This window comes from Grus americana, chromosome 17, assembly GCF_028858705.1.
Source record: "Grus americana isolate bGruAme1 chromosome 17, bGruAme1.mat, whole genome shotgun sequence".
NCBI classification, from domain to species: Eukaryota; Metazoa; Chordata; class Aves; order Gruiformes; family Gruidae; genus Grus; species Grus americana.
Window position 1 is genome coordinate 15,153,033 of NC_072868.1, and position 27,197 is coordinate 15,180,229.

Consider the following 27,197-nt stretch of genomic DNA (forward strand, 5'->3'; position numbering starts at 1 on the left):
TGGACTGAGATATAAAGGAAGTGTGAGTGGAAAACTCATAAGAATACTATTCAAAGATGGCTGTGAATTTTTATTTGAAGATGTAGAAGTGTACAACTGTGTCTTAATGCCCCAAGATCACCCCTTGGAAATATCCACCTTAGCTTTAGTGTCAGTATTAAAGTCAACGGACAGTTGGGTGTGGGGTGGACAGACGAATGAGCATTAACGTGCTCGATGGTCTCAATCCGTATTGAAGACCCGCAGCACTATAGACTTGGCTCTGCACAGCCGAGGGCATCCCCTTTCTGGCCTCAGATTGCCCAGGCCGTTAGGACAAGCTTGGCTGAAACAGGACCTAGGATGCGTGAGTTAGGATTTGGAAAACATCATTGTTATTTCTTATGAGATGGGGCTTGCTGCAAAAGGTTTCTCTGTAGGGCTCGTAGGTACTCCATCACAACGGTGATGCTGAGGCTGTGTAACAGCCAGCTAAGCGCTGTCAGTTCTGATAAAGTAGCAAATGATTCCTTAAAGGAGGGATTTTCAGGGACCATCTCTGCATTGGGAACAAATTCTCATCGGCTGGATGAAGTTTGCTAAAATCTTTTAATCTCTGACTGCCGCTTTCCCTGAAAGTGATGCTTTGAAAAGCAATGAAACCATCTGTTCTTTGCACTCAGGCTTGGACTTAATTAAAATGCAAAACAAATGTGCAAAATATGGGTCAAATAAGAAGGAGGTTAGGTATGGCACAAACCTAGAAAGGCGTCTATCACAGCACCATTCAAGGCTTTTGCATCCCGCAGTGTCCATAAAGCTTTTTCTTTAATTCTTCTTAAAGATGCTCAGTAATGGGAGATTCCATAATCTTCCCTAGACAGCTCAGTGGTTGGTGTTATCCTTACTGTTTTCCAAACAGCTAAGCTGAACCTCTTTTGTTGTAATTTAAATCGTATTTCTTCTTATCCTACCACACAGAGAGCAACCTGCTCCTTTCCTTTTTGCAGCACCTGTTTACGTACTCGAAGGCTGTGATCCCGCAGGCTGGGGAACCCCAGTCCTTCCTCTCTTGCCTTGTAAACTGTGGTTTTCCAAAGCTCTGATTATTCTTATTGTACTGATCTGGACTCCTCCGACATGTCCAACTCTTTTTCTGGAGACGTGGAAAACTTCATACGCTATTCCAGTGGAAGCCTTTATCAGTGCTGAGCACCGGAAAGGTTACTTGTGTTTTGCAGGCTGTGCTGCTGTCCGTAACCTCCCAGTGGGATGTTCGCTTTTATTGCCGCCGCGTGACGTTGTTAACTTGTCTCAGTTTCTAAGCTGCTGTAACTTCTGGGTCTTTTTCTGAAGAAAATACGTTCCTCAGCCAGTCCTTGTGAAGCTGGTAATTTCTGCTGAACTTTTTCAAGATTTTTTTTTTTCCCCCCACTTGTTGAATTATATATTTTTGCTTCTCTCATTTCTCAAGCTTGTTTTGAATTTGAATCCCCTTTGCAACCCGCTTGAAGTTCTTCCCACCTTCTTGTTAAAGTCTGCAGATTTAATAAACAAAATCTCTAGTCCATCACCAGATCACTAATGAAAACACCGAATAGTACAAAACGAGGTCAGTCTCCTGTGCAACGCTACTCAATTTATCCTTTGAGTTTTCACAGTGCAGATCCGGTAATTACTTTCTGAGTGTCGTTTCCTGACAAGTTCCAAGTGCTGTTGGAGCAGGAGGGTCCTGCTGAGAACGTGCCGGTCTGTTAAGTGGTGATCAAGGGAAACTAAAGTATTTCCTTCAGGTGAGACCTATAAATCGTCAGTTTTTCAGAGGGAACTTTAAGAAATGGTTAGGCATTGAGATTCCTCAATATGGCGATATTTGCAAAACTGGAAGTAGGTAGACTAGTTTGTATTGTACGCTGTACTATAGCCATAGTACTATATCCACCAGTTTATATTTTAGGTTCCTAAATACTGTTGAGACTAGCTCTTTGAGATTTTTGTTGTTGTTGTTGTACTTAATCACTATATACCTTTATGCCAATAAAAAAATAAATTATAATAAAATATCTTTGGGCTTCTCCAGCTCCTACTGAAAGTGGCAAAATTTGTAGTGTTTTCAAGGAAATCAAGCTACTATTTGATGAATACCTTATTTCTTGAATAAATGTTGACAGATATTATTCAGCCAGATATAGATCTGAACAAATAATGCAAAACATTATTACAGATGGATAATTTATTTGATGAATAGCAGCTCTGTTTGACAAATAATATTAGTCTATCTCTATGACTGGCTACAAAAGATGGTATTGCCACATAAAACATCACATCAGTCATCTGTATTGATATTTCATGTAAATTACGAGTGAAGGCTTTTCGGATACCCCCGTCAGAGAAGACAGCCACTCCCCTGTCATGGTGTAGGAGCACTCAGTACGCTTTGGGCCAGGTTCAAACCTGGTACCTGGTAGAAGTGAACGCAGTAGGAGATGGAAGCTCATAACACCAGACTGGAACTTTTAAGACAACCCAGATTGTGTCCGCTGTCTTTAAAATCACTTAAATGACGTGTTCATCATGAGGGCAAAGTGGAGTTCGGCATGATATTGTAGGGAAGTCAAATATCCATAATAAACTAAGCCAAAGCCTCTGATTAAAAAAGAAGAAGAAAAAAAAAAAGGTAAAAAAGTGTTTTCTGTAAGAGCGCAGCTTGGGTAAGGAAGTTGCTACTTGAAATTTCATCACAGGTCAATCACTGCATTTTATCCTGGCACTTATTTTGAAGCCTCTACACTGTACTTGCTCTGCAGAAAGTGTTGTGCACGGTAGCTGGAAGGCACTGAGTCAACAGAAATCCCCCAGAAGGCTTTACCTCAAAGTCGCTTTATCCTGCTGTTCTGGGTAGAAAACAAAATCTTCTATTATTAAAAAATGTATTTAAAAAGCTGGACTCCAAAACGAATGAAAATATGACCCTATGCTGGTTAAAAAATGTCAGGCATGTATGTTAACCCAGCACATTTCTTTTTGTGCGGACAGCACTAGCACGCAGTCAGATTTATACCCCGAAATTCGTGGGATCTCTGCAGAGCAATACGTAGCTACTACTTGGCTCTTCCCTCTTGGATTGAGCCCCCGTGTCCCAGGAGCGTTGACCCTGGCGGTGCTAGAAGGGAGATGCTGCTGTGGAGCGCAGAGCCTGAGGGAGAAGCCCTCTCCATCCAACCTTCCCTTCTGGGTCCAGCCAGCACCCGGTTTGTCTCGCACTGCTTGCAGCAGGCAGATGAGAATGTTTAACACGGTTAATGTTTAATAAGGACAGGTGTAAGGAATGCTTAACAGTGAAAAGCGTGACTAGGTTTGAATAAAAATTTCTCCTCATTTGTAGGGGGAGCAGGATTTCCGCATGACTTGGTTTTGTTGTCACAGGAAATGATAGAGCTCGGTGCATATTAGCTCTGATCTTCACCTAAGTAAACCTGAAATAATGTCTCACTGAATCGTGCCAGTGTTTGTAATAATTGAGATCATATGTATAGCTGACTGTCAGCCAGATTTCTTGCTTTACGTCTCCATGGGTGTACGTGCACACGTTCCAGGAGTCTTTTTGCATTAGGTAGCTGTCATATTATTATGATTCAGGTAGGATGGTCCACAGAATAAGAATGAGCTGAGCAAAAGCCACATAGCTCAAATTCCTCTGTAGGTAATGGAGAAGAAGAGACTTCAGATAACGAGGCAGGACTTCCGTGCAGTGAATTGCCACCTGGAGAAGCCCAGGTACCTCCACTGACTGCACAGGAGTCACAGCAACCCTGTGGCCCCCTGGGGAACGTGAACCAGTGCGCGTTAGAGGATGAGAGTTAGAAAGAAGAGACACGGGAAGACATTAGCCTGTCTTGTCCTTGAAGAGTTACCCATGTTCTGCATGCCTTCTGCTGCTTTGCTCAATCGACTGTAAAGAGCTCGCATGACGTGGCTTTAACCTCTCTTTCTTGGCTGATGCTCAGGAGGGCTGGGGATCTTTCTGGAGTCATCAGAGTAATATTTCCACAGCGTGAGACTACATGCAAAACCTTCTACGCCTCTTAGGGCCTCCCGTGAGACTGGGCTGGGTAAACGGAGAGCGGCAGGAAGCCCTGGAAGGGGTCGTGTAGAGTACCGCCATGGCAGCTGCCCAAGAATAAGCCAGAAATCTCGTATCTCACCACTAAACACATTTTATACCATGTCTAGGCCAAAAAAATAAAGACCTCACCCTGCAGAGTAATGGATATACGGAGAATGCCTGGAGCCCCGGGCTCTTCCTTCAATTGTGAGCGTTGATTTGTCTTTCAACTCACTTACGTGGCTATACTGAATTTTGGGTGGGTGATGAAAATTTAATCTCTGTTAAACAAGCTGCTTTAACCTGGCAGGTAAATGAATGCATTATTAACACAATCTCATGTATTTCCTTAATGTGCATGCTTTATAATAGAAGCATTCAATTTTTTTCTGAGTTTTGTGATCCAGCCTTGTATAAAAACATTCTGTTTGGTTGCACCAGTCACATTCTATTAGGCAATATAACACGATCTGACTTAGTGGCATTTCAGTGAATAATATGACAAAAATTGTTAGTTTTTAAGAAAAAAACATAACCAAAACAAACACAAGAATGAGCATTACAAAAATTGTGACGTGCTGAGAGAAAAGCCCCACAGATACAAAACGATAAAGGTCAGGACATGTTACTCAAGTCTTGTTTGCAAGTAAAAATACCATGCTAATGTGTGGCTGTCAAAAACCGAAGCGAGCCAGACAGACTTCTGACAAATAATTTTGACAGTTCTCATAAGCTGAAAAGTGCCTTTTTTGCCTCTTTTGTCTTTTGAAATGTTTCTCGCCTGCTTACAGATGTGCAGAGAGAAAGAGAGTTGAGAGAGACATTAAAACAACAGGGTGCTGTTAAAAATAACCTGTACCGAGCACCGTCTTTTGTGTGCTCTCTGGGGAATACATTAACTGTCAGTAGTCTAACTTACTAACTAACCTTTCTGAATTTGCAATATACAAAATTATTTTCTTCTCTTTTGCAAATGTTTCTCTTCATACATTATTAAGCAAATTAAGAGATGTTCCCTGTTGTTTTCGTGTCTTGGGCAGAATTTCATTCTAGTCTAAAGGAGACTTTGGTGAAGGTAAGCAGAATGCAGAGTTGAATACTTCATAGAGCCAAAAATGCATTCACTTCTGCATTTTTATTTTTGTAAAAAGTAAAAAAAACCCAACCGTTGAAAATTTTTCAGCAATGCAAAAGAGAAACACAGTGAATTACAAGCAAATGTCTTGGTTCTGGTAGAGATGTGGCAAGGTCTCTCCTAGATAGAATATTTGGCCAGAAAGACAGACCTTAAAATACCCGGCGCTTGGGGCTCTGCAGAGTATGGAGCCTGCTTGCACGGGAACAGGGATGGTGACCCAAATCACCTATATCCTAGAAAAAGAAATAAATCAAAGCCTCATGTTTTTCAAGTAGAAACTCTTGTTTTCTCGGCCACTCTTAGGAAGCATCCCTGCAGATATGCACGAGGTGCCGCGTAGCTGGGCAACACCATGAGATTCAAATGAGCGCTGAGCTCGTTCATTGAATTACTTGTGTACCGAAGCGAAGGAAATAAATACTTTTCTTGTTTATGTTAATCAGACTCTGTCTTTGACATACAGCTATGATGTTATCTTTATGTTATCGTTGTCATCCTGCTGCAAAATCTTTGAACCCTTCTCCATACAAAAGGGCCTAACAGTTGCAAAAATACCATTCAACTTCCGATCGAGAATTGCTATCGTCTATAAATAGGATCTTGCACTTTACAGCTGGCAGAGCTTAGCCTTAAGGAAACCATATTTTTCAATTCAAATAGATCCATATTCTTGTTTGCTTACACAGAGCCTGTTCAGCGGGGAATTATCTTGTTAAGATCTAATCGTATACAGTGTATGTGTGGTGTAAATATATGGCCATTTAAAATTCAAATACAGAATGTGGAGGTCATTGTAGGAAGCTTCTGTGCCTCAGCAAGTGTGAATGAATTATCAGACTGCTTTCACTCTTTCCTCACTGTTCACATTACTGTTTGCAGCTGGGAGCTATGCCATAAGTTACCTTTATATTAGCATTGAAAATTCCAAGGCTTTAAAACCAAAATATTTCTTCTTCTTTTACTCCCAGTTTTATTTGCAGGCTGTAAAAACATACAATGTGTCTGTTGATCAGAAACTGGTTGAGACGTTAGAAATTTGGTAAGCTAAAGAGCGTTCGGTGTAGTGTGGCTCAGAAAAAGAGCGAACCTGTGGATTTCCTGGTCCCTGACCTCTGTGGTGTGACCGGTTATTTTGGTGTTGCCCAGCAGACTGGTGCCAGGCGACCGTGGTGCATGGTGGGGGGACAGGGTCTCGTTCTGCCGCAGGGCTGCGGCGCTGGGGGGTTAGCAGAGAAGCTGCTCTATCTGTGGGGAGCTGTAGGCGTAGGGAAAGCAAGACAGGAAGCTGCTGGGGGTGGCAAAGCAGCTGCAGCCCTGCTGCCTGCTCTGCCTGTGCTGCCTGCTCTGCCTGTGCTGCCTGATGTGCTGCCTGCTCTGCCTGCTCGGAGCTCTGGGAAGCAGCTGCTGGCAGTAGCAATCATGCAATCACGAGTCTCAGGCAGCAAAACTGGCAGCTCTCAGGAGCCCCAATTTCTGCCCACCTTTCCCCTCCCAGGCTCTCCAGGGATTCCTGTCTTTAGCTCTTCACCTTCTTTTTTCCTACAGCAGGAACAACAAAACCCACTCCAGGTCTTGGTGCCTCGTCCTCGGGGTGGCCAAATTCAGGTTTGCCTGCAGTGCTGAGATGCTTTGAGCTGCCTTGCTCTGAACGCGTTAGTCCCTGCAGCAGCTCCGCAGTAGGGGTGCAGGGGAACCCCCCTTCCCGTTCCCGAGATGTCTCTCCTGCCCCTTCCCCCGGGTCCTGCACCACCTGGGCAAGGCTCCTGGGGAGGGCTCTCCACCTGGACGTCCACATGGAAGAGTTCTAAAATGCTTTCAAAAGATTTGAAAGAAAGGTTTTATTGCAGTAACAACTTGTCTCCTGGTGGTGAGGTCATTCTCCAGGGGGGCAGGAAACATTGCACGGTGTAGCTAATTGAATATTGTAGCTGAGATAGTGGATAAAATAATACAAGTTCCCGAGCTCTCGTGGTGAAACCTACACACGCCTTCCAAATTCCCAGTTCTGCTGCTGTTGAGGAATGGATGTCACACAAGGGACCTCTTTGGTCTGTCTCAAAGGGAGGTTGTTTATTCCTTCTACAAAGTCTGTGAAAGAGCTTCACCACCAGTGTAAGCAGCTGTAGTTCTGGGTCCCTGGTTACTCCACTTGCCTTTTTTCTTTGCTTGGCTCCTGTTTGGCATTGCAATCCCCACCTGGTTCCCTTAAGAGTGACATAAATTTGTGTGTAAGCTTATTGACGGCGCAACCTCCTTTTTCGGTAAAAGAAAGGGGAAGTGTGATGCCGGCTGGTTAACGTGTTGAGATAAGTTCACGTGACAGCAGTTCCTGCTGGTACCAGCATCAGTTTCCCCCCTTTCACCCTGAAAATTTCAAATGGTCCTGATTTTGCTTTCATGTTGTCTGTATGCAGTACTTTACACTAAGGGTAAGACACAGGCAAGCATGCAAAATTGATGTTTTCGCTTCTTGCCAGATTTTCTAACTAAAAAAGATTTCCTCCTGGCAGTTCTATCTCCAGATATTACCACCCCAGCTTCTAAAATTGTAAAAACCCCTGTATATTTGATATCGTGTGGACTCTCACCGGGTTTCAAAGGGAGATTATATTTGCTGGGCAGGTTGTCGATAGAACATAAAATATGAATGAAATTGTAATTTTATGGCAGATACTGTAGCTGTAACTGTCACAAGCACTCTGTATCCTCAATAGCCAGATGAAAAAACAGTCTCTAAAAACATTTGATTGACTTTTCTTCCAGTTAAGCCAGGAAAAAATCCTCAAAATTATGAACATGGTGAAAAATAAAGAAGTGAGCATTGAAGGAGCTTTACATTTGGCACAGAAAGAGGTGTACGCTGAAAAGGTAAGGTCACTCCTTTGATCTATTTTGCAAGATGTTCAAATGTGTGAGCATGGTCTGGAAAGCCTGGTTGAGCATTAGAGGCGTGTCTGTATTGCTTTCAAAGATGCAGTCCCAACTTGTGCAAACACAGACACTCCAGTTTATGACCAAATATGTCAGGGACTAATGGCTAATGCTGCCTGTCTCCTGTGGCACGGATATCCCGCGTAGATGCTGCAGTTACACTGATGTCGTTACCTGGGTTAAGCCGGTTAAATCGAGATCAGATGTATCCATATGAGTTTCGTTATTCTGAGTGCAGCATCAAGTACTGTAGCAATAAATGTAGGGCAAAATCCTGGGGCTGATGCCATGGAGCACCTCAGGAAAATGATGGATCTAATCTCTGAGGGGTGTCCAAGCGTTGGGTTGAACTTGGGGCATGACTGGTCACCATAAGAGGCTCTGACAATGCAGCGTTATGCATGGCTATGAGAATGGCTGGCTACAAAGTGCAAAGCCTTGGCCAGTGTGACTTCAATTCTAACATTTCCTATGGTTGGCTCTGACCTGCCACCAGGCAAACATAGAATCAGTGCAAAGGTGGCTTAAAACTGTTTTTGGGTCCTACAACAGCATAGCTTTGCTGAGCATAGGTCAATGAGACCAAGAAGTCTAGTCCAGAGATTTCTTCAGGGTCAGATTGAGACAGAAAAAAATCCTTTTTCTGCTGTTAAAGCCTTCATCTCTTCACTGTCAGTCAGAAGTGGGTCATTAGCATTTTTCCATTTTATAGAAAGCATGGAAGTTCTTTCCTGAGGAAAGTAGAAGTTGATAATGGTGAGCGGAAATGGTTTGAGAATGAGGAGTACGTTAATTGCGTACATTAGTACATCAGCCTTGTACTCCTCTCCGTAATCCCTGTCCAGTATCTCCCTCATTGCCGTCTCTGTCCATCACCACCACAGAAGTGCCAGCAGAGAATTCTCTGGAGAAATTTTCACTATCTATTTCCCTTTCTGCTCTGGAGTTCTGAACCAGCCTCCGTATGGGAGTATCTCCAGGAAACAGTGAAATCTTATGATGTGCTAATGACACAATCTGATTTTTTTTTTGCACCACAGGAACTGATAGCGATTTTGAGATAAACCTGGTGCTTTTTGGAATTTTTAAAAATAACTATCTGAACTGCTTATTAACTTCTTGGCTGGAAAGTAGAAGGAGAAGCAAAAATAAATACTAATAAAAAAGCAGCACAAGTTTTGCAGAAGGACTGCAGTCAACAAAAATATTAAACTCGGCAGTGTAGGACTATATGGAAAAATATTCTCAGAGTAAGAAGAAAAAGGGTTCCTTTTCTACTTCTGCTGCACTAAAGTTTTTGTGATAGCTAATTATTAAAACTAAATAAAATTTAATATAGCTGGATCATGACCTTCCATTCCCTGCATTTTCCTGAAGATTATAAGACTAGTCATATTCTATAAGGGACCAGATAACAAATTGTATACCCTTATATAATATTAAGGAACAAAGATCTTCCATTATGCTGCACCACATTCAAGGGTTTGTAAATATTTTTCCTGAAAGTCATATATGGTTCTTGTTTGCTGCTTAGTCGATTTAACAAACTCCTTGTTCTCGTGTGTTTTGAATGTATTTAGTACAATTCCATGGGGTCTGCTCTTTTCCTCCCTGTCTTCCTGCTTTCTGCTCTCCCTTTCACCCTCCATCCCAATCTGTGATCCCTTCATTACTGCAGCGGGAGTTGTGGATGTTTTGTGCTGGTGAAAATCAGGTCAGGAGGGTTCTTCCATGTGTCTCCATGTGGAGGTCTCCTGCAAAGCTTCCAGCACTGTTTAATACTGGTCACTGAGGGAGATTTCACCTGAGAACACGACTGGATTTGAGTGGGCAAAAATTAGCACAGTTTGGACATATTGCTGATTTCTGTTCTATTTTTCAGGATTCACAGGATTTGCTAACTGGGTCACAATTTAACTTCATTATCTACAAACACAAACACTATCGGTGGCAGAAACGAATTTTGCAGGTAACTTTAAAAACTCTCACTTTTGAAATGATATATGAAAAATATAGGATGATTAGTTTGCTCAGTAAATGTTATGTGATAGTTTAAAACATCTTGTGGTTCAGTGACCTGTAAGATATTGAACAGACTTTCGACCTTTTACACCAAAAGTACATATCTGAAACTCCCTCTACTGAGTCCTTGGCAGAGCTGTAGAATGGGCTTGATGATCTCAGAGGTTCTCTCACCTCTAAAAACCATGATTCTTCACCAAGATGATGGATTGTAATAGGTCCTGCCTGGGAGTTGTTCTTAGTAGTTAGCAACAGTAAATACCTACGAGTGACGTAGACGTACTTAAAGATCAGTCCCTTTGGACACTTCAATGCACTCTCTAAAACCTTGGGAAGAGATGGTCCCGGGGGTACTCAGAAGGTTCATTTGGCAGACTGTGCATTTCTTCTCCGGTTACTCTGCCCTGTGAATTCTTTTTTTTGACATTATGAACCCTTAAGGCTTTATTGACTTGCACGATGTTAAAGCAAACTTCTGTCGATAGCACCCCGACGGTGATTTCCTGATTCCGTGAAGTCAGTGACGAAGCTTTCATGTTGTTTCCGGGAGCCTGGATTTCACTGAATTTTTCCTGCAGTTTGGATGAAATTTGATAATGAGCAAGTCCAAGTGATACATGCTAGAGGGTGGCTTTTTGTTTATTACATCTTACCTGTAGAAAGTATAATCTCCTTATTTCCCTCAGTATCCTCCAGTTTTTGGAATTAAAAGATTATTTGTTTAGACATAAAACTGATGGAAAAATCTATATTGGATGTGGAAGTTATCAGTCTGGGAATCTGGTGTAGTTTACTTCCAGCTCTCTGGTTACCAGCAGCCTTCAGAAGCCAGAGATAATGATGGGAATGGTTCTGCCGTGGAGATTTCCTGCTCTAAACAGAGCGGGGGGAAAGGCCACAGTGGCCATTTGCTTGGCACGGTCCACACTGTAGGAATGAAAGGTGCCAAGAATCATTTACGACCAAAGGTAAATATCTAACTGGGGTGAGATGTGAGGCTCTTCTGAGTTTATTTTCTCCATGGGCCGCGTTCGCTGACGCTGGGCAGTCAGATATATTCGCATCTTACTGTATCAACAAAGCTGCTTCTGCTCAGCAGGGACTGAGGCGTAGAACAGATACTGGAATCTGTCTGTGCCAGTTTCTGACACTGCAGAAATAGGTTGTGCAGTAGAAAAAAAAAATAATCTTATTTTGAAGCAAACAATTTTTAATTGTTACAGCTGTGAAACAGCAATAAAATATCTTTATTGGCTATTTTCATCGCTCCCTTCACCTATATGTACACATATATGTGTATATATACAGACAAAAAAAAAAATCTGTGTTAGATAAGATCTAAACCAAAACACAGTAATATTTATATCAGAAAATAATCTCTCAATAGTATCCTTTTTTCCTGACACAGAAGCGGCCGTTATAAAAATAACCACCTTCACTTCATTTTAGTACTGGGGTGTAGGTCGAACTGGTTAGTAATTGAAACTTTGCTGAGACGGTCGTGCCACTGCTGCTGAATGGGGAGTTTGTGTGCTGGGTTGTATATGACAAGGAGAATGTAAAAAGGAAATATTTCAGAGTGATAAATTGATGCATATTCATCAAAAGCGATAGGGAAACGCAGTTACAATGAATATCTGTTTGTTTTGTAACTAAAACAAATATAGTACAGTATCTTGATGATGGAATGTCATTTTTTATTCTGTTCATTGGCAAGATAGATCCATATTCCAGGCTGGTCCTTTATCTAAATGCCCTTGCATGGTAATATCGGGGATGCTGTCTTTCCCTCTCAATGAAGAGAAGCGATGGAGTCAAGTAATGAAGAACTTTCTGTTCCAGATTGATTTCAACACAAAGACCATTTTTAACATTGAAAAAGGAATTATTAAGAAACAGTTCCCTTTCTCACAAGTCAAAGCTTGTGAAGATACTGAAAGGAGGCGCTTCAGCATTGTGTTTCATGGGCGACAAGATTATGAGCTGGAAGCAGTGTCTCTTGATGATAAAAGGAAGGTAAGTTTTTACAATGTCATAGACAGATTGCTATAAATAACAGCTAATATTATGGTAGTACCCAGCAGGTCCCAATCATAAATGGGAATTGTTATGCTGTGCATTGTGCAAACAAAGAAGTAGGAATGTCTTTATTCTGTGTATGTTCGTACATAGAACAAAGGGAATGTGAGTTCAGGATAAAGTTTGGCCTTAGGATTTTGCCACAGTTCACTAGGACTGAAGATGTAAAGCCAGCTCAAGACGTGATATGAAAATGGATGCATTTCTTCAACTACGCCTTGAATGTAACTGGCCTGAGATTGTATTAAAGCAAGCAAACAAAACTGATGACATGCACAATTTAATCTTAATTGAAATTTTCTAAGCAGTTTTTTTTTTCTATATGTAAGATATTTGTTAAAATGCATGTTTTTAAGAAGAATAAGTGAGGCCATCCTGATGCTGTGAAAAAAAAAAAAAAAGACCTAGTAGTTCATCTTTTACCATCAAAATACACTGAAATTATAAAACTATCAGAGCAAGACAGCCTAGGTACGAGGAGATATTAGTTTAATGAAATGATTCAGTGTTGCAGGATTTTGTATGAGCTGTTTCATTTTGAGGTCTCGGTTCCTTTCAAGTTCTAGGTTCAATTAAACATTCCAAGTCATTAGTGTAATTAGACTCTACACCGAAACCTGAGAAACTCGAGTCGTGACATTAGCACTGGTTTTTCACCTGAGCGCAGCTATCCCGGGTGTTTGGGGTGACCAGGTCTTGGAGTTTGTGTCATCCCACTGCTGAGGCGCTGAAGCCAGCTCCACGATGTAGGCTGAGATACGAGCTCTCAAAAACCACGGAGGAGTTTGCATCCAAACTTCTGCGGTGACCCATTTTTAAGGGGCTTTTTGCAGAGGGATTCATCCCTCGTGAAACAACAGTTCTCCACATGCAGAAACTTTTATTCCAGAGGAACAGTACCTCACGGTTGATTAGCTTAATGTTCCAAATAGATTAGCTTACTTGGCAGAAGAGCTCAAAAAGGTACATGTATTCTGTAGTAAGAACATTCAAATATGGCCCTGTCTAACAAAAAAGAGCGCTTTAAATTCACACCAACCTTAATCCATGCTATCTTCAACTGTAGGCGAGCCTTCGTTTTTTTGCTCGGTTTGTTTGAGATTTCAAGCTAAATCGATCGAGTACTACTTGGGCTTGAACTGAGCTGAACAGAAACATTGTCCTAGATTGCTTTGTATATGAATTAAAAAAGTAAAATTATGTTTCACAGTAACCCCTCCAGAATAAAATTATATTCTTCATACACTGACAGGTTTAGAACTGTGGGCATAAAACCAAATTGCAGTTAAGTAGTTTAGCATCATAGAAGGACCCTATTTATTTTATGTTAATTTATTTTACCTATTTGGCTGCTGCTTACAGTGTTGTCTATCATTTTTATACTTGAAAAATCCACCTATTAATGTCTTATTCAAGGGAATTAACATAGAAAACATACTCTCTCTGCTGCCACTTTTATATAGATAACATACCTTCTGAGCAGAGTTATACAGAGCAATTCGTGCAAGAGACCAGCGGAGCCCTGCTCTGGGAGAGCTGCGGAATGTGACGTGATACACGAAGGACTCCTGGATTTGCAGCAAAACACTTTTCCATCCACCGAATGGGTGAAGTACGAACTGCCCTTCCGTAGACCTCTGGGTTGTGGATTTTGTTAAATATATAATGGTGATGGTGCTCAGAGTGATTTTAATGGTGGGACTTCTTTATGTTTACCTCTTTACTTTCTACTCCATTTTCAGTCATCAGGAAAAGGAGAAAAAGGCTGGCAAAGCAGACGAGGAGTGTAGGAGTCCAGCTAGAGAACATTGACTCCCGCTGGCCACATGGCTGCCCCAAAATTCATTAATTCATTCTCGTAATGTTCTGACCTTCCCTCCTGTGGGCGTGACCAACCATGGTGGCCTAAGGGGGTGGTGGTTTCAGAGACAGGAGTCATTATTCAGTAGGAAACGGGCTGTCGCCACCATTTCATTCAGCCCCTAAGCCGTCACAGATAAGCAGGACTTCTGCTTCCGCTTATTCTATTACTGAACTAGCGAACCAGCCACGATGATTTTGCAGAGGTTGCTACCCATCCTGCAGACAGCCCACCCTTCCCCTGAACCAGCTCCTAAAATACCTGGAAATTGCTTATACTATCAACGGAGAGAAAGAGAGAAAAAAATTCTGTCTAGCAAAAACTAAAGAAAAGAAAATTAACATTGTAATTATCTGCACAGGGCAATTATCTCAAAGACTTCACAGTTCACAGAAAATGATTTTAATTGTTTTGAAAAGGCTACCACTGTATGTGTTGTAAACACTATCCTCAAGTGTGTCCCAGGATTTGTTACTTTGCAACATTTAACAAGTTTGTTAACAAACAAAAATTGATTTTTATTTATCTTGTGAAGCAAAGCCCTTGTTGCTTTCTTCTTGATATTAATCCTCCTTTTCTTTTTGGCAAAGTAAATAATGGTGGAAGCATCTGGAGATCCGATTAAACTATAAGTCCCTGCTTTAAAGAAAGGAGAGATCAATATAGCTGCCAGCTCCATTAAACAATTCTTATCACTTTGACTGTTTACGTGGGAATAGATGCAATTTATATTTTATGTTTAATTCTTCTGGAGCAGCTAAACTTATTTAAATTCCTCATAGAACACCTTAATCAACTAGCCACACCTTGAAGAGAGAGTGGAGGAAAAGAAAGGTCTGATAGAACTGTCAGAATGATAAAGAAATGCAGTAACCCTCAAGAAAAACGAGAACGCAAATGCTGAAATAAGAATAAAACCCACATACAGTAAAGCCCCACTTGTTCTTGAGTGTGGGGCCTTTCTTATAACCAGCAGAGCAGAATCCTAGAAGAGAGGCTGATGCAGAACGTTTTGCTCTAAGAGAAGCTGCGTATGGGCAGGCAATTTGTGCCAGGATTAATTTATCATTTAAATAGGTAACACCCACAGTTTGGCACAGTCATTTCTGGTGGAGCCCTTCAGAGCAGAATACTTTGACCCCTTCTGGCCAAGTGACTCGTGGGAATGAGGGGCCACCAGGATCAGTCCTCACGGAGTAAGAGCATGTGCAGAGGCATTTCCAAGAGAGGGAGAGTTATTGGACTATAAGGTTGGGCACTAACTTATCTTATGGTGACTTGTTTATAGCTTGGTGGCAGTAAAACCCAGAAGACACAGAAACTCTGAAGCCTCATCATATTATGAGCTGCTCAGCAAATTCCTTTAAAAGCTCATGTCCAGAAGACCCACCATTGCAAACAAATGCGGGCAATAAATAGAGTGGGAGGGACAAAGCGTAGCTAACAAAATAACAGGACTCGTGTGATTTTTAGTTGGTACTCAGATCTTAGTTTTAGCTCCCTCATTAGGCATGGCAGGCTGGAAGTTCATATTTTATGTCACGGTTTACTTATGTGTCAGATGTGAATAAGAAGCCCTCATCTCAATGGTTTTATGCTTTAGCATTGATACTTTTTGACTGTTCCATGGAAGATGCTATAAAGATGTGGAGACTGATTGACATTATAAAATGCTTTAACAAAGGCAAGGCTTGTGTAAATAAGTAGTCAGTGAAGAATGAGCTGTATCTCCGTTCCTTGTCCTTCAGGTACTTGGTACAACTACGTGAAGGAGAGTTGACTTTATATTGCATAGGTCTGGGAGGAAAGAACAAGACTGCAGACCCTGTAACAAATACAATTAATTTGTCAGGTGGTAATGTGAGTGTCAGCAAGGAGAATGGATGCCGTACCTTCTCAGTCCAGACCAAAGAACACAATTATTTGTAAGTATAGATGGTAATTAATAATTTGTTAAAGCAGAACTACTGAAAACAAGGTCAAGCAACTGAGAATCTCAATGTCCCAGAACAAAATGCAACAGTGGAGAAATGAGGCCATCAGAATTATATAGATTACCCCTCCCGTTGCTCCTCAGGGATCTGATGAGTATTTTAATGTGGAGGCAAAGGTACCACATTGTGGAATGGAGAAGATACATTGAAATACTGCCCACAAAGACTTGTCTGGTTGTCGTGTCAGGAGCCAGTGAGCAGATATATCGTTCAGCTTGATAGGACGGATGTGTGAACAGGTTCCGACTAGCTTGTGCAACAAGCCCAGTAAGACGTGGCATATTGTTCACCTTCCCCCAAGGTGGAGAAGAGGAATTATGAGGTAACTGCACCACCAAGTCAATATATGGCAAAACTTCAGCTCTCTAACCTCAGACACGTAAGCAATTAACTCTGTCTGAAAAGGTCAGAGTCAGCAGCACTGGGCTCCTCTGACAAGTAAAGCTGCTGAACATCATTCTGCTTAAATAAGAAATATCTGTGGCTGTATTAGTCAGCATGTTATTTACACTTCCTTGCGTTTATATATGACATTCTTAAATTTCAGGTTTCGAATACCCTTTACTGTCCAAAACAACAGGGCAGAGGATGTTGGCAAGCTCCAGAATGAGTGGGTGTCTCTCATAGAACGGTACTGTCAGCTGTGCGTGGGTGCCGCACTGCCTCAGGAGGGGTCTCAAGGCTGCACCTCCTCCGAAGCTGATTACGAGGATTTTACTGTACCTCTGAATGAACAGAAAGAAGAGGCCCTCTACTTTGGTGTGAGTTCTGCGACAGCCAGTCTGAACAAGTCTTCGAGCCCCCAGACAAAGCCTGCAGAGGGGGAAGCAGCCCCAGCATCACCATCGCTTCCACTTCCCCTAAGTAAGGCAGAGGTACCGCCAGCCCCGCCTGTATTCCCGCAGCCCCCCAGCCTCTCTCCATCGACAAAGAGAACCAAAGCCTTTCACTGGGATGTTGTTCCTTACGATAAGGTGAGGATGAAGCTGAGGGGAGCTGCTAAAGAAAAAAATAATATTGTAGCCTGTATTACATTATAGTTATCATGAAAGTACAGCTGTGTCACAAAACAACCTGGATGCCTTCTCTGTGTTTGGATAGAAAAAAGCACCTCTGTTCTTTTGGCTTTTTGTTTACCCTGTCACTCCTATATTTTTAGATTCAAAAATCTCTCTGGGGATCATGTGATCCATGCAAGAAAAAAATAGATGTATCCAGACTCTGTGATCAGTTCCAGATCCAGGACGTGGCGGTATTTTCGGGCAATGAACCTTCAGCGAATCAGCACATCATGTTAGATCAAAAAGTTGCACATAACTTCAGTAAGTTTATTAATAAGGACTGTGTGTTCCTATCTGGAAGCCTGGGGGGAGCACTGCATGCATTTTCTGTTTGTACTTTCTGCCATTCAATAGGCCATGAGACAAGCTCGTGTCTTCTTTTAATTCAGTGCCCCTCTACTCATTTACAAAAATAGACCTCATGGCTCAGTTGCTCTAAATGTGGTCCTTAATGATGTAGAGTAGGAGCACCAAGCTTCTCCTCCTCTTATACAAAGCATGTGGATGTGCCATTGAGCTGGGATGCTGTTGTGTCAGGGCAGACGTGTAAAATCATGTATGACACCTGTGAAATCAACGTTAAGACTCTGACCTCAAAGGCTTTTCAAACTTTCTGGGCTGTCCAGGTGAAACAAGTCAACAGAAACAGCTTGGTCGCTAGAACTTTGAGTACTGTGCTCCATCTCCCTCTTACATTGAGTTCAAGAATATTCATGTAGGTGTAGATGGATTGGTGTCAGCAGCCTTTGAGGCAACAAGCCAGGTTGCAGGAACTCTCTTGGCCTTTCTCTGGCCCATAGCTTAGACTGTGAATGGCTGTCTGGAACGGTCATGAACAGGATCCTTCCCCCTCATATCCTAGGTATGATTCTGCAAAAGGCCTGACCTAGAACAGTCTTTCACAGCTAATGAAGCAGTTCAGCACATAGTTCTGGCCTTACAAATAGAATGATGTAAAGTTCTTTCAATTACTTTGATGAGAAGTGGCAGATATTAAAGGAGCAAGGGTAATTGTTCTTCAAAGACTACTCTGATTTCCATTACAGGGATGGCTTTCCAAAAAAGTTCTATAACCTAGTGATGTTTTAAGAAATCTTACATGTGTAAAGAATTTGGGGCAGTTAATTTTGAAGTTTTAATGATTTAATCTTTATGAATATTGATAAGAGAATGTATTTTGGAGATTGCGTAAAGTTTTAATTGGGAACTGTAAATGGAGATAACTTGTTGGAATTATTGCATCCATTGACTAACAATTTGAAGGGTTAAAAGGAAGTGAGTGATACGAAAGTGCTGTTGCAGATAAAAAGAATCCTGTAATAGCACTTTTATCTACTAAATTATTGCAGTTTCTCTGAGGAAATTTCTTTCTTTTGGTTTGCAAATAGCACCATTCTTCCTTTTGATCCTATTCCTCTTAGAATTTTTTTCATTGAGACATTCTACATCCATTTCTTAATCTTATCCTTAAAGTCCCATCAGTGAGATTTTTGGCATATACTTATTATAATGGACATTGCTTAGATCAAAAGTTAATTTGATCCTGAGAATTCTGATTAATCTTCCTGCAAGTGCTGCAAACCACAGTTCTTAAATTAACGAATAAAAAGATGAAGCTCCAAAATGCCAGTAGGTTAAAATTTCTTGAGAATTTGAGTGGGTATCTGAACACAAGAGAAAAATGAGAGTTCTGAGAGATCATCTACACACTAAATTCAAGCCCAATGCATGAGAAAATGCAAATAAAAGCTAACTTATCTAGTGGATTCTTGTAGACAAAATAAATTTCTACCATACAGAGTACAGGCATCAGAAAGAGAGAAACAAGAAAAACATCCTCAGATTTCCAATGAAAAAGTTTTGGGAAACACTATAATGTATGTGTTAAACCAAGAATGTGGGATCTAGTGGGTGAAAAACTGATTTAGGAGTCAAAATACCAGCTTCTGTGACTTGATTGGTGCCTGTTTTGACTAATTTCAGCTACTGAAAATGTTCAAGAAAATATCAAATACTTTGTAGACAGGTCGTGAAAAGTTTAAAATCAACATTTTATTTTACGATGAGTTATTCACTGTTATGGTCCGTAGATATCACCCCACCTGAAGAGACAGATGGTTTAAAAGGCAGAGGGAAGCAGAAGATATAAGGCACAAGAAGGAAAAAGGGAAGATTCTGTCAGGCTTAGCACTAAAGCTAGATCTTATAACAAAATTAAAAGGGTGGAAAGTGTGTCAGAGGAAGAATAAATGGTATATACTCCATTGGCCAACAGTCTCCTGAGAACCATCAACAGCTGACTCAGACCACAGCAAGTTCCTATAGCCTGAAAACCTCTGCTCCTTTTTAGGACTGGAGGAAAAAGAAAAGGTAAATCATACACATCCTTCCTGAATTCTCCTTCCCAATCCCCTTGGGCTGCTCCGAGGAGTTCTACCGTAGCAGAGACTCTAGGACAAGTTTCATGCCAACACTGAGAAGCATTTAAACCTTTTTCTCTCTCTGCTGATGCCCTCTGTTCATTTCCTTGTGCTTCCTTTTTTACCTTCATCCTTTGGTGACGATCATGGAGACAGTAATTAAAGAATAACTGGCAAGACAAAATAGTCTTTTTAGGAGCAAGGGCCTCACAAATGGTTCTTCACCTGTTTGGGGAAGAGACGTCTTCTTTCCATTTTCCTATCATAGCGTATATTATGAGCTAGCACCATGTCAGCACAGAAGTCTTAAACATTGCAAACCCTCTTAATCAGATTTTAGAATATCAGGCAGTGTGGAAGAAGTGAGCACTTCTGCTTCCCAGGTTGCCTTCAGTTTGGGAGTAATTTTTCTTGCATGGACTCTACCCACCTTCTTTTGAACCCTGGAAATCAAACAAAGCAAGTCAACAAAATCAAAACAAGTGGATAATTTAATTTCTTTCACCTTCAAAATATTATAATACTCCAATACATCATATTATTGTTTTGAAAAAAATTATTTTGACTGTTGAGCTGAGTACAAGAGGAATATATATGAGCAAGCAATTGAGTACCTTCTGATAGCAATATCTTGATAGTTCTGTCTTAAGCATTGACTATGTTCTGACAGAAGTATATTTTGACTTGATTACTGCTATGTATATTTAAATAAAATATGAAGATTCAGTTTTTGCCTTAGCATTAGCAGCTACTGTTTTGGGTTTTTTCTGGTTTTGGTTATTTTTTTTTCTGCTTTTTTTTTTTTTTTTAAATCTGGAAAGTAAATATGAAATGTTTTAGTGATTTTCCTTCCCTTGAGCATTTTCTTCAAAGTAATCGAAGAATCATTTTCCTCCAGACATTTTTCTTAAAAGTTTCCGTATAAAACCAAGCGAGCTGAAAGAAAAACTATACATTATACATGAAGAGAGTGGTGGACTTACAGATGAGCAGATTACAGCACTAAGAAGGTAATCTTTGGGGTTCAGTTGTTTGTTTGTAATGTATGCTACCTTTTGGGGAAGCCATAATCTTCTGCGAATAATGGGAAGTTCAGGAAAGATGCTACATTGGACCTATCTTGGTTGTGAATAGAATATTCGGGTTGCACACAGAAATCTCAGTCCTCGCAACTGAGATTTTAGAGTGTGTCCGCAAAATATCGCTCTTCCCGATGTTGTGCAGGAAAAGGGATTGCAAGAAATGACAGCAAATCTGACATGATTTTGTGAACTGGTTACAAGGAGCTAAGTAAAAGAGTAAGTCGTGACAGTGAGAAGGTGTAACTTGATGAGAAAACTTTACAACATTGCTTACTACTGCCTTACCATCTGTTGTGGGATCAGACATGAAAGAAACAAAAGGAATCCTGTTCCCTATTTAAAATTGGTTTGGAGAGGAGGAAGCCAGACAAGTGTTAAAGGAGCTTCATGGGATGATGAGATATGAAGAATATCAGTATTTCAGAGTGGCAGAGATTTGTGGGTTTAAAGCAGGATGCAAATCTCGGTATCTTTAAAAAAATTGAATTACTATATTGAGAGAAATAGTTTTCAGGAGTGTAAGCAAACTATTGGCATGTGAAATTTGTAGGAACTGGATTGCGTCTCTTTGAATAGTTTAAGACAGAAAGAAAGGAAAGAAGTGGGATCCTAGAGTAGTGTCGGTTATACATCCCAGGTGATACCTGTACCATTTCATTCGACACATTCCTGTGAAAATGTGATGTGAAATTCTTTCTTGCTTCAAAATAAGAAAATCTTTGAGTTTTTTGCTAGAGAGAGCTTGGAAAAAGGTGATGTTGGCAAAGAAAGTGGGGCAGTAAATAATCAACTTTGCTACCGATGTGTCTGCTTCCTGTGGAATGAGTTTAATTCTGGCCTTAAAATCCTGATCCTAATCAGTACATCAACAGTAATTTTAAAGCCTGCAGAATCATGTCTGTACTTAGAAAGTGATGTGAACAGGAAGAACAGAGAGGTAACGTGTGGAATTAATGTCATTACGTGAGATTGCGTGTATGAAGTTTGCCTGAAGTACAACGGGATATGGACAGGATGTTGAATATTTAAATGTTTTAAGTGTACCAGTGCTCTGGAGGAAGCGTTCGCGCTGCCCCAGTGCTCTACCAGTTACACCCCACGCCGGTGCCCAGCGGATTGTGAGCTGCTGAGTGGTGTGAAGCCCCACTGAAGGTCATGGAGCTCTGCTGCCTTTCAAAAGCTGACCTGAACGGCTTCTTTCAGAAAAGAAAGCTCTTCCTGCGGTACTGCAGTTTCTAATTGCAGGGGTGGAGTGGGTCATAATTGCAGTGAAATGCTCGGACATGGAGAGTGCTCTCTGTTGTTCGAGCCCTAATACAGCGCTGCAGATTCAGCCCAGGATCTCCACGCTGTTGAAATTAGTACCACACCACTGAGATCACTGATTTATAGCATCTGGGCTCTTTGCCATCAGACAATAATCATAATAATAATAATGATGGCAATGAAGCTTGAAATATTTTATTTTTTCCTTGAAGATTTCAGAGTTTTCCTCTGATAGCAATAATGCTGAGGAAAATTTTCTAGCAACAGAATGTGTTAGAGATATTGGATGCTGCATTGCTATATGTTATATAGGATCAAGAATTCTGTTCCTGGGATCCTTATTTCTTGCCAAAATCTAGGAACGCATGTACAAATCTTGTAGTGAAAGGAAGCTTATTTTTCCCACCCCAACAGTTTTAAAAATGTTACTGAAATAGATGAGATGCATCGCAGAGCTGAGGGCTGGATTTCCAAGGCGGTGCAGTGTCTCACAGCTCCCATTCAGCCGGCTCATCCGAGGAGCAGACGCTGAGCTGGAACCATCAGCACTCACAAGTTTCTCTTGTACAAGGCACCGTAGTGGAGTTGGCACGATACAAGGAGCAGGACGCGTAGCACTTCTGAAGATCTTTCCACTCAATTTAGGTGCCATAGTGGAAAACTTTACCGTGGAAACTGTAGCCCCCGATTAATTGAGAACCTGTGGTCCTGACAGGAGTTTAAACAGGACAGTCAGGGGCTGGAAAATTCCTCTCTGTGCAAATTATGCCTGTCATATTGTCTGAGCCTGAGCAGGAAGTCTAAATTCTACTCTTGTAAAATGAAAAATATTTAAAGCCAAAACCAACATCACATTTTTAAGACTTTGAGCGGGGAGCAAAATGTTCTGCTCATGTATCCAGTGAAGGTTAGTGGAGGTGGTGGAATATTATTAGAAACTTCAGGACTTATTTTGATACAGAAACCTTTCCATAGTTCTCTGAATGCTTCTTTATCCTGACGTCTTAAAACCAATAGCAAAGCACCCTTTGTCTCTATAAAGTTAATTTTTCAGAACAGTGGGAGATCTTTCATTGCACAAATTCTGTTAGAGTTGCATTCACGTAAAAAGATATTTATGGAATGCATTCACATAGTCTTGTGCTTCCTTTTCCATGGCTTCCATTGTTTAATGCTTTAAGCTTTAAACCTAGATAAGCGGCCAGTTTCATTTCATAATACATTAAAATAATTTGATGGGATATCAGACTTCTGATTAAATGAAGATATTTGCTGTCGGCTTTAAAAAAATGTTATTTGAATTTGCTTAGAAAGTTAAACTATTTTTAATGATAAATAAAAACATATTTCATTTACCAACAGATAACTTATTTTTAAATAAGAATTCATTTTTTTGTTCTTGATGATGAAGGGTGATGAATGGAATATTTTGTAATCTGCTTTAATATAGACTTAATAATTCAAACCCCAGCAATTATTCAGTTAAAGTGTCATATTAAATTATTGACAACAGTAAAAAAATAATCTTATTGTTTGTCCTGTATTTAACATGCTAAAATCTTTGCCTTATTTTTTCCATCTTTGAATACATTTCCTTACATTTAATGAAAATGTATATCTATCTCCATGAATGTTTAAGCACACTTGCTACAAATTTAGTAGTTTTTCTGCAGAGAAAGAAGAGAGTAGACCTGAAAACATATTTAAGATTCTTAACGCTCCTTCTCATATGTTAGCTATAACATCGATTTCATTTTTCTAAGATACGCTATGAATTCCCCTAGTGTATCAGGCAGGCAGGAAGATCTCCAAAGGAGGGGAGCTGTGGTGGTGTGAGTTTATTTTTCCAAGTGGAGGCATGTTTCAAGACATCAGTTTTCTAAAAATCTGCAGCTCTGGAGTGCTGTGGGAGAATATTCTGTTGCTTACGCCGAAGAAGAAAGTTGTGGGTCTGTGTTACAAGCGATCAGCAAAAATGAGAAACGAATCTCGGACGCGATGTGGCAGTTAGAAAGACAGAAATGGCGTTGCCCGTTCTTGTTTCACGGGCAATTAAAAAAGTTTTGGAGGGAGGAGTCGCTCAGACCATGGGGCCCACTGGTAATTACACCATAGCGTGAGTCTGCTCTGCTCTTGTGCTAATTTTTCAAAGAAGTCATTGCTGGAGCCAGCTGAGTCAGCACGGCCATAACTGCTCAAAAAGTGTATATTGTTTCTAGCTGCTTTTGAAAGGTTCATCCAATCAATGAAAACAAGGCACAATGAAATCAAGCACAGAATTAATGAACCTCTTTGGAAATTATGGTCTTAACTCCTTCGTCACATGGTTTTACAACAGCCCATGCATTGTAAATCGTCTGTAGAGCTGCAGGTGAACACTACTGACAGTTATTTTCAGGCCTTATTCATATATAAGTATTTCCAGATATGCAGATGTATCTGCAGAACCTTTTTGCTTTCCATTGCATAGTTGGCTCAAATGTCTAACAAGTTAAAGAATAAACATGCGATACATAAAACACACTGAACAGTAAGAAATTCTGATGCATGGAACGGAGTGACTGTTTTACGTTGCACCAATATAACTTTCATTTGCTGTTTTGCAGGTACATGCCAACACCAAAAGACGCAGAAAGGTACCACTCATTCAAGGGGTCTCCTTCCCAGCTGCACGTGGTTGATCAGTTTATGTTAGAGGTAAGAAGGCACAGCATTAAAACATACCACATTATTTCTAGGACTCTCTCTTCTAGATAAAACCACTACCAGAAGCTGTTGTTTGAAACTTAATTTTACAATCTCGGCCAGAAACGGTATAAGAGGATTTATCTGATAAAGAGTTGAGACAGGTAGATATTATGAAGAGAAGCATAGGGATTCCTTTGTGTCTCCAAGTCACACGCCCTTCTTCCAAAGTAGGAGCTGATTTATTCTGAGCTTGATTTCCTAAAACCTATAAGGGTAAATTGTATGCATTTAACTATTCTTGTTCACAAGAAATGAATGTCATTGATTTTAGTAGTGTTTGCCCTACTAGTATACAGTGTTTTCTTGCATTTACATATGCAAATGATGCATATTTGGGTATGTGATTTTTATATTTGCCATAGTATATCTACAGACTTAAGGCCTAGAATAAAATTAATAAATCAGCACAGAAATTAGAAAAGCTATGGTGAGGCTAAATTAATAAATTATGAAAGATATATGCACATGTTTTGGTATAAACATGGTTTTGATTCCTTTTCTTTTCAATTTTATGCAGATGTGTAAAATCCCCCACTTAGGCCAGAGGCTGGATCTCCTGCTTACCATACGTGAGCTCCCTGTGAGCATGAGAGATTTGGAGCCTGTGAGTACCACGACTGCTCCACAGCGTGTTTGCGATCAAAATCTACCCGTGAGGTCGTAGGGGACCAAGTGGCCTCAATGCAGATTTCAAAGCTGTCGAGTTGGGGAGGTTTTGGGTTGGTTTTCCCCTTTTTATCTCCTATAGCAAAACATCTCTATGGTGGCAATTCATAGTCTAATAATCAAGGCAGCCTAGTGTATAAAAATCCATTTCATGGCACTGTTCAAAAGTAACAAGGAAAAACATTAAAAAAAATTAAAAAATCTCTGTAGGTCATGGCTTTGTTAGAGACAGGCTACATTTGAAATACAGTGGCACTGGTGCATTTGCAATACTTTTGGGAATCCAATTAATTTTATTGTGTTTTGTTAATGATAGTATTCCACAGTACTGGTCCAAAACAAAACACAGGCAAAAAAAAAAAAAAAAGACAAATGAGGGCTATGGTATATATGCATGTATATACCTGTATTGCATTTAATATCATCCTGATTCCACTAAGGTTCAAGAAGCAGCTGCTAATGGGTCTGGCAGTGGAGCAGACTTCCACAAAGGAGGGAGAAATGAACGGGAAAGGATTTTCAAATTTTTATTTGGGGTTGTTAAACTTTCCTCTTTCTTTGGTCAGTGACAAGACAGAAGTGAATTTCACCACTAAAATTCAGTTCCTTTTGTGGGGAGGTTCTTGCCCCACAAGCTGAAAGGATCAATCTAAAGTCATAGACATTTAGAGCAAGTTCATTCGACCAGCGTCTCGTAGACATTTACTGTTGTCAGAAGACCGAAGGAGGCTGTTCACCCTCAGGATTACAGCATTGAATTGAAATGTTGCAAACCAGAGTTCAAGTCCCTCTCTGCCTTTTTCAGGATGACCTAGGGGTGGGGGGAACGCAAATAAACAGTATTCCAGTCTCACGGGCTGGGTCCTCCTGTTCCAAAGCGCTGCCTTACCTGCCAGGGTTTGTATACGCTTTGATTCAAAACAAAGTATTTCGACATGACTCTGTCTCTATGAAAATGTTTCAAGGGTTATGCTTTGATTCTGCATGGGAATGAAAACAAAATTTGAAAGTTTTGCAAGTCCGAGTTGTTATCCTTTGCCTGGCTGTGATTAAAACCATAGTAACAGTGAACAAAACTCAGAAGGGGAACAACAGATGGAAAACACCGGGGAGATGCAGAGATTTCTGACCTGCCGGGTACAATGCCTTACCTTTGCTGTCCTCCACTGAAACCAAATATTTGAATATTTGGAATATTTTAACAATGGCTTTCAGCTCTCCCGCGTGTTTCATCCTTTCCCTGTTTTTAAATTTGTGTGTTGGTGACTGATGGAGAGAGGTGTGGTGCTAAAAAAAAATATAGTTTCCTAATTTAAAACAAAACCACCTCTTGTGTCTACAGCCCTAGAAGGGAGGTGGCTTCCCTGGGAAAACAGAAATTGATACTGAGTTCGATTACAGGAAATTATTATTCTTCCTTGTGGGGAAACTGTGCTAAGAATTTTGATAAGATACGAGTCTTCAGCTGGTGTAAACAGAAAGGAGGGAGGTGAAGGATGGAGAACCTTATTCTGTGCTCCAGGCTATCTGCTTCCCCCGATGCCTGACATTTGGTGCAATCTGGTGCACTCAAACATCACAATACTTTTTCTTCAGCAGCATTTTTAAGAGATGAGGTTGAAGTCGTTTTGGCAGGGCTGGTTTGGCAGCCAGAATGGATGCGACCTCCATCGGGGCAGGGTAACTGTGTCAACACCGGCTTGGTCTTGGTGGGAGACTTTTAACCGGTCCTTCCCGACCCCCTGGGCAGTTCCCAGGGAGGTTGAGTTGGAAGGGATCCATCAGCCGAAGCGTGACTTGCTTCAGGTGGGCACAGGGAGGCTTTTGGCAAAGGGAAGGTACAGG

General features: G+C 40.8%; 1 protein-coding gene across 8 annotated transcripts in view; it reads left to right on the forward strand.

Annotated features, from left to right (window-relative positions):
- LOC129214152 (uncharacterized) overlaps positions 1–27,197 on the forward strand; it is a 113,209-nt gene that overhangs the window by 62,346 nt on the left and 23,666 nt on the right. For 6 of the 8 annotated variants that reach the window (XR_008579620.1, XM_054845390.1, XM_054845393.1 and 3 more), the window contains 10 exons: positions 7,986–8,090; positions 10,036–10,122; positions 12,018–12,191; positions 13,718–13,866; positions 15,864–16,040; positions 16,657–17,083; positions 17,269–17,431; positions 20,489–20,600; positions 24,545–24,635; positions 25,204–25,290. Coding sequence is in view for 7 of the 8 variants with exons in the window: in XM_054845390.1 (XP_054701365.1) it covers positions 7,986–8,090; positions 10,036–10,122; positions 12,018–12,191; positions 13,718–13,866; positions 15,864–16,040; positions 16,657–17,083; positions 17,269–17,431; positions 20,489–20,600; positions 24,545–24,635; positions 25,204–25,290 (1,572 nt within the window). In the remaining variant the exon portion in view is untranslated. Of the gene's footprint in view, positions 1–1,634; positions 1,773–7,985; positions 8,091–10,035; positions 10,123–11,896; positions 12,192–13,717; positions 13,867–15,863; positions 16,041–16,656; positions 17,084–17,268; positions 17,432–20,488; positions 20,601–24,544; positions 24,636–25,203; positions 25,291–27,197 lie in introns of those variants that run through there. The other 2 variants (XM_054845395.1, XM_054845396.1) reach the window with 2 other exon arrangements.